The sequence below is a fragment of the Conger conger genome, chromosome 11 (assembly GCF_963514075.1).
Source record: "Conger conger chromosome 11, fConCon1.1, whole genome shotgun sequence".
NCBI classification, from domain to species: Eukaryota; Metazoa; Chordata; class Actinopteri; order Anguilliformes; family Congridae; genus Conger; species Conger conger.
The window spans coordinates 39,302,227-39,309,726 of NC_083770.1; the positions used below are offsets into that span (position 1 = coordinate 39,302,227).

The window sequence follows — 7,500 nt, forward strand, 5'->3', positions numbered from 1 at the left end:
GCCTTGCAGTAAACATAGTGTGTCCTCTTCCGTTTGATATCTGTTAATTAGGTCCTTTCGTCCGCTCGCAGAGTGATATTATTTGTCTGATTGAACGTCGGTTCTCATTTGTTGAGTGTAATTAGTAGAGGCCGTGGAAACGGACTCCCTCAACTAATCATTAAAGGTCATTTGATAATTTCCGTTGGAGAGGGAGAGCGGGGGGGAGTGGGGGTTGGGAGGAGGTTCGGGGGTGTTGGCGGGGTGGATTGAGTGACTCCTGTCCTCTCTGTTTTATCTCCCGCTCAGTTGGAGGCTTCAGAACGCTTCTGTTTACAGCGTTTTTCTTATCGGCACATCAGAGGAAAGCCTTCGCTCCGCTTTATCATTCCTCTCCCCGCCGCGCAGAAGAGCTTTTCGCCTTTCTGCCGGGTTTTTTTTTCCGTGTTTAATATTGCGTTGTGTTCTGCTCGCTTGAGATAATCATAATGCGAGGGCCTCGGATGATTCCACAGCCTTTTAATAACGTCTCCGCGCAAAAACACAAACTTCCACCGCGCCAAAGCGTTGCCGAAGTTCTCCGATCGATTCGGCCGAAGTCGGTCCGGCCTCGTAAGCCACGGGGCTCTGGGCAGAGTTACCCGACTCCGGCAATAACGCCGGCTCACTCCGTCCCCGAGAAGATTCTGATGATCCAGGACTTTAGTCGGCGCCCGCCCTTCCTGTTTTCCGCCGGGCGGAATCGATGCGCCGCAGATTGATATTGTGATCCCGTAAAAAGGTTGGCTAGCCTAGCGTAGCGTAGCGTGGCGCCGCCGCCGGCCCGGTCCGTCCCGTCGATGTGGACCTTCCCGAGCCCCGCATTAGCATGTAGGCCCAGAGACGGGCGAGCTCCTCCAGAAAAGCGGGGAGCGCTCTAGTTTTATCGCCCGCCGTAAACACATTTGACATTTCACACATATCAGAAAGTCGCTGGCATTTTTATGAAATAGTAATGGGCTGCACAGAGGTGCGGAATTCTGATGCGGGAGGACGGCGCCCGCTGGAGGAGCGCGTTCCACGCCAGCCCTGCTGCCGAAATGTCTCCGTGTTGTCACTGCCAATGTGGCATTAATAATAAATATTATTTTTCGATGCTTGGATTGTTGAGCGTTACTTGCTGTGACCCTCTCCAGAAGGTGTTGCTAAGCGCGGCATTTTGAGAGTGACAGGCGTCCAGACGCTCAGCGGTTGTAAATCTCAGAACACTGGGACAGGAGTGACGACAGGATCGCCGTGCTAACAGGGTCTCTCTCTGTTTTTATAGGGGACGTCGAGACTGACTGACAGGTGGCCGCTGTCTTCCCTGCAACGCGTCTTTCAATCAAGAGAGCCCTACAAGTGCGAGGAGGCGGAGTCAGAGCAATGGGCGGGGCAAGAGTCCTGCTGTTGTTGCTTCTGATTGGCTGGGGAAAGGTGATGTGTATTAACTGGAACCCAGTCCCACGCAAGACCATCAAACACAGTGGTGAGTAGCCGGTGTCCACAGAGCATGTACAAAATGTGGCTATTTCAAAAATATTTTAACATTACATGACATTTTATTTAGTGGACGCTTTTATCCAAAGTGACATGCAACACAGTGCATTGAACAAATAAGCGAACAGGTTAAATAAGGCACAATTCATATATGATTGGTTGCAAGGCCATCAACCTAAAGTCCAGTACACAAGGTGGATAGGCCAAGTCTGAAACTACCATACCGAGACATCTACAACTTCAGGAGAGACAGTGTCGAGACGAATACAAATTCAAGACCTAGATTAAAGTACAAAAATCAAGGGGCTAAAGATAGAGACAGGTGAAAAACAAGTGACAATAGATTAGGGGCCTCCCATGGAGGAGGAAAGGTACAGCGTGAGGAGAACAATCCTGCTGCCAGGCCCTTCTCCTCAGAGAGACTCTCATTGTCACTTTCTTCTTCACAATTCATTTCTTTCCTTTTGTCCCTCTTTATTCATTTCTGTTCTTTTTTTCCTGTCTTTCTCCCCCTTTTTTCGTCCTTTTATGCACCTCTTTCTTTTATCTCTCCATTAGAAGTCCCCATGCTCCCTTTCCCCCTCTGAGTGAAGAAAAGGCCTTCCGTAAGGAGATCGTATTTCTGCTCTACCTTACCGCGGTATTATATTAAAACACTCTCTTTTCTTTTCTCTCTTTATCCTTTCCTGTCTCTCCCTCCCTCCCTCCCTCTCTCTCCGTCTGTGTGTTTCTCTCTTCCTCTCTCTTTCCTTCTGTGTGCGCCTCTCTTACCCTCTCTCTCTCTCTGTGTGTGCCTCTCTCTCCCTCTCTCTCTCTTTCTGTGTGTGCCTCTCTCTCCCTCTCTCTTTCCATGTGTGAGGAGTGCAGAACTGGAATGGAAAAAAACAATCGACACAGAATCAATGGCTGCCTGGAAAAACACAAACACTGCCTGACATACCGGCATGCTGTGCTTATGCGCATGCACACGCGCACACACACACACACACACACACACACACACACACACACACACATACATGCATACAGGCATACACATACAGACGAGCTGTAATAACGTGTGCATAAACATACACGCATACAGGCACACACCTACTCACACGCACGCGCACACATACACACATATATAGGCATGCACACACATGCATACATGTGCACACATACAGGCTGTACTAATGGATGCACACACACATACAGGCAAGCTGTACTCACATGCACCAACACACACACACATTTAAACGCTGTCTCAATCACTTTTATGCTTGTACACACAGGCAAAAATCCCACACACACTCGCGCACATACAGACACACTCACTCACACACACACACACACACACACACTCACACACACACACACACACACACACTCACACACACACACACAGACACACACACAATCACACACACACACACACACACACTCACACACACACACACACACTGACACACACTGACACTCACATACACACACACACACACACACACTCGCACACAATCTCGCCCTCAGTGAAGTAAACTGCTGGAGGCCGACACACACTGCCTTAAAAGGACAAGAAACAACCTCAACAGCAAGGGGTGAGAGGAGAGATAGAGGAGAGAGAGAGGGAGGGGGTGAGAGAGGGAGACAGAGAGAGAGGGAGAGGGTGAGAGGGAGGGAGAGAAGGGGGGGCACGCACAGATTGGAGGCTGTAAATGTAGAACTTATGTGTCATGTGTGCACAAACCATATGAACAATCTCTGTGTTCATGTGTGAGACTGCAGCAGTGGGTAAGGGGGGGAGGGAGGAAGAGAGAGGGAGAGAGAGAAGAGAGGGAGAAATAAAGAGCAGTGTGTATAATGCTTAGACTTGCAGTCTGAGGGATTTTGTGCTTTCAGTTCTTTAGGGGGGTTGAAGGGGGGGAGATGGAAGTGCAGATAATATTTACCCCCCTGCCCCCCCCCACCCCCCTCACACAGACCCCGCCTCTGTAATTACGTGTGGCTTAAAGTAATTTTTGCTTTGAACAGGGGACGAGGGTTTGGGGTGGAAACGCGAACACATTTAACTGCTTACTTGTCTCTTTCTCTCAATCTCCTTTTTCCTCCACCTCTTCTGACTCTCTCTCTTTTTTTCCGTAACTCCTGACTATCCCAAGAAAGCCTCGGTGACCCGGATCTCGGGTTATTTTCCGAAAAACCGTGGAGCAGTAAGAACCAGCAGGAGTGCTGGTACAGCGGCCTGCTTATACACTGCCAACAGTTAACCCCCCCCCCCCCTCTGCCGCCCGCCTCCCACCATCCAAAATTACAGACCCCAGGCCCCTGGTAAGCATAGGAGCTGTGGTCAGAACGAGGGAAGGAGCAGGAGAATGAGAAGGAGGGAGAGAGAGAGAGAGGTGCCCTTTTTTGTTTGCAGGGGGAAAAAAAAACACACTGCTGCTTCGAGGCGAGCTTTGATCTTGAGAGAGCACGAGGGGCGAGAGAGGGAGGACTAAGGAGTGTTCCGGGTAAAAAAGAGGTGAAGGAAAGAACCAGATTTAGAGAGAAAGGGAGAGAGAGAGAAAGAGAGGCGGTGAGTTTGTTAAAGCTGACTATAATGAAGACTGGTGAGATCCAGAGTGCAGTGTATAGAGAGAGGGAGAGAGAGAGAGAGAGACAGAGAGTTTGTTAGGCTGATCTCTCTACCCACCAATTACAGTAATGACGGGTTTGTACAGGCCTGCTGGGGGCGGGGCCTGTGTGGGGGGCAGGACCAGTCTGTGTGATTGAGGGAGGAAGAGCAGAACGTCTGTGGAAATAAACGAGTGGTGCACGTCTTTCCACAAAAACAGAGCCGCGCTTCGTCTGAGGGGAGAGGGAAGGAAAGAGAGAGAGAGAGAGTGAGGGATACGTTTATCCTGGCGCTGTATGAAAATGTTGCTCTTTTCCCCCGTTTCGTAACCTGCAGAGCCACCTGCGATTTAAACCAGAAAGATGATATGTTTTTTTCTCCCCCTCCACTGACCTCCATTTTGTGCCACCTCAGATACAGTGTCCTGGAAGTGCTGAAGGAAACGGGAGCCGCAGAGTTTTTGTTGTTTTTCTTGTCGTTCTTGTCGAGTTTCTGCTTCTCTGCCCCTTGTCCACCTCCTTTTATTTTATTTTATTTTTTCTTAATCCTACTTTCCTCCCTCTCTCTTTGTCTCCTCCTCCCTCTCCTTCTCTCTTTCTCTTTCTCAATGTCTATTGTTTTCTCCCTGTCTCCTAATCTAACACAATTATAGCACTTTCGATCTTGACAGACGTACCCCCCCACACCCCTCCTTCTCTCTACCCCCCTTCTCACTCTTTCTCCTCTTTTTCTCATGCTTTCCATCTCTTTCTCACCCATTTAATTTTCTCTCTCTCTTCCTGTCTGCTTATAAATTATGACACAATTACAGTGCTTCCAATCTCGACAGCCATACCCCCCCCCCCCCCCCCCACTCCCAGTTTTTACCTTGTCTGACTGTTCAGCTGTTAGCTGTTAGCTTCATGAGCTTGCTTGCATGGGGGGTGAGGAGATGGGGGTAGAAGTGTGTTTATATGTGTGAAGGCATCAGTCTTTGTGTGAGCGTTCCTGTCTGTCTGCCTGCCTGTGTGTGTGTGTGTCTCTCTCCCTGTGTATGTGCCAATGTATGTGTGTGTTTTTGTCAGTGTGTTTGTGTGTCTGTGTCTGCCTGTGTTTGTGCGTTATTGTCTGTGTATGTGTGTCTGTCTCTTTCTCTCTCTCTCTCTGTCTGTGTGCCTGTGTGTGTGTGCATGTCGATGTATCTGTCTCTCTCTCTCTGTTTCTGTGTGCCTGTGTGTGTGTGTGTGTGTGTGTGTGTGTCTGTGCATGTCTATGTGTCTGTGTGTGTTTATAAGTGTGTCCTCTCCTGAGTGATTTTGTGTTTCTGTTTGCTGCTTCAAAGGACTTAAAAATAGTGCTTTAATTACAGTGTAGTCTGCGAGCTCGACCATAGTTATGAGCTATATACAGAGTCTGGCTGTATTTATAGCCAACCCTGGCCGAGCGGAGCGGGGAAGTGGCTCAAATCAAACCCGCGCAGGGAAATCACAGGACCTGCCCCCGCCCCTCCCCTCCAACCCGCCTGTTTCCACCAGCCTGACCCCATTTCTCTCAGAACTGGAGGTCCCGGCAAGGACAGGATAACCAGCAGTACTGCCGCAAAATTTGGGGTGGGCGGGGGGCTTACGGCACCGTGTCCTTTACGGGGGTTGGGCTGTCTGTGGTGACTTTGCGACGGTTTCTTTGGTTTCTGCGTTTGAGGTATGTCAGCCATTAAGCCGTGATCTTCGTCGAGATCAGGACCTCATAAAACTTGCTCTATCTCTGCCTGCACCTTCTCTCCCTTTCCTTAAAGAACAGTGGCAGAAACAAAAGACCACCCCCCCCCCCTCTCCGCACACCACCTCACCCCCCATCCCCCCTCAGACAAACTGCCAAAGAAAGGCTTAGTGCTTGGGTGTTGGGAACATTCATCTTCTCTGCATACAGAATTGACTTTAATACCAAACTGTAGTTTCAAACGTGCTCGCATAGACAAGATTCACTGTCGTTCCTTGAGAAATGTTCCAGTTTGTAGGAAGATATGTACTGTAGAAGGGTTTTGTGTGTGTGTGAATGGGTGAATGGGTGAGTGTGTGAGTGTGTGTGTGTGTGTGTGTGTTTGTGTTTATGTTCCATGGAACCAAAACAGATGTGCTTTTTTTCCTGAGGGACAAATTATCTTAACACACTCAACACCATAACACTCAAAGCTGTTCAACAAATTTCACTGGCGACTTTTAATCTTTCTCTTGATTAAAAAGTTTCCTGCTCTCTCTCTCATCTCTCTCTTTCTTTCTCTCTCTAGAAATAAATATCTCATTCATCCACCTTTCTGTGTCCTTCTACTGTTACCCCTCCCCCATTTCTCTCTCTTTTTCTCTCTGTAACTCTCTCATGTTCTCACCCTGGAATATGACCTCACTTTTAGATTTAACTGAATAAAGAGGAATAAAAAGCAATTATCCCAGCTCAGCCGATCGTAAACGCGCTTAACTTTGGCGGTAATGGGACACGTCTGCATTAATTAGTCACCGCCGTGAAAACTGCTCCTTTCTGGGAGGTACTCCAACATCCCGTGAAAACAGAATGATGACTGGAGGTTCTGACAGCATGTGCTGGGGCGGCCTGTAATGGCTAAGGTGCCTGTAGCCTAGCGGCTAAGGTGCCTGTAGCCTAGTGGCTAAGGTGCCTGTAGCCTAGTTGCTAAGGTGTCTATAGCCTCATGGGTAAGGTGTCTGTAGCCTAGTGGCTAAGGTGTCTGTAGCCTAGCGGCTAAGGTGGCTGTAGCCTAGTTGCTAAGGTGTCTATAGCCTCGTGGGTAAGGTACTTGACTGGGACCTGGAAGGTTGGTGGTTCAAGGCCCAATGTCACCACAATAAGATCTGCACAAGATCTTGGGCAAGGCCCTTAACCGCACATTGCTCCATGGAGGATTGGCCCCTGTTTAGTCTAATCAACTAAGTCTCTTTGGATAAAAGCGTCAGCTAAATAACTGTGCTGTAACGTGTGAGCCTCTCTCTCCTCTCCCCTGTCAGATGTGTGTGACAGCGTGGCAAGGTTTCGGGCGGAGGGAGTGTGGAACTACACCATGCTGACTCTGGGGGAACACGATCGTGTGCTCTACGTGGGCGCCAGGGAAGCCATCTTTGCCCTGGACCCCAGTGACATCAGCAAGCAGCTCCAAACCCAGGTACCGGCTCCGTCTTCAACCAGATCTGCGCTCAAACTGGATTTACTTTGGATTCAAATACTTTTCTGTGCTCTGTTGGCCTTGCCTGCTGCATTTGAGCCTGCAAGGAGGAACAGATGGATGGGGCTCATTCCATTTGTTCCAGTACACTAGGCAAGCTTAGTGAAATGCAGAAAAGTATTTGAATCCAAATCAAATACTATTGGAACCCGCTTCTGTCTTCAACTGTCCGTAACACCCCACTGACGGTGAAAAAAAG

General features: G+C 49.1%; 1 protein-coding gene across 1 annotated transcript in view; it reads left to right on the top strand.

Moving 5' to 3' along the window:
- sema4c (sema domain, immunoglobulin domain (Ig), transmembrane domain (TM) and short cytoplasmic domain, (semaphorin) 4C) overlaps nucleotides 1–7,500 on the top strand; it is an 80,795-nt gene that overhangs the window by 54,282 nt on the left and 19,013 nt on the right. The window contains exons 2-3 of the mRNA XM_061261252.1: nucleotides 1,286–1,486; nucleotides 7,087–7,241. Of these exons, the coding sequence (XP_061117236.1) occupies nucleotides 1,384–1,486; nucleotides 7,087–7,241 (258 nt within the window). The 5' untranslated portion in view covers nucleotides 1,286–1,383. The remainder of the gene's footprint in view (nucleotides 1–1,285; nucleotides 1,487–7,086; nucleotides 7,242–7,500) is intronic.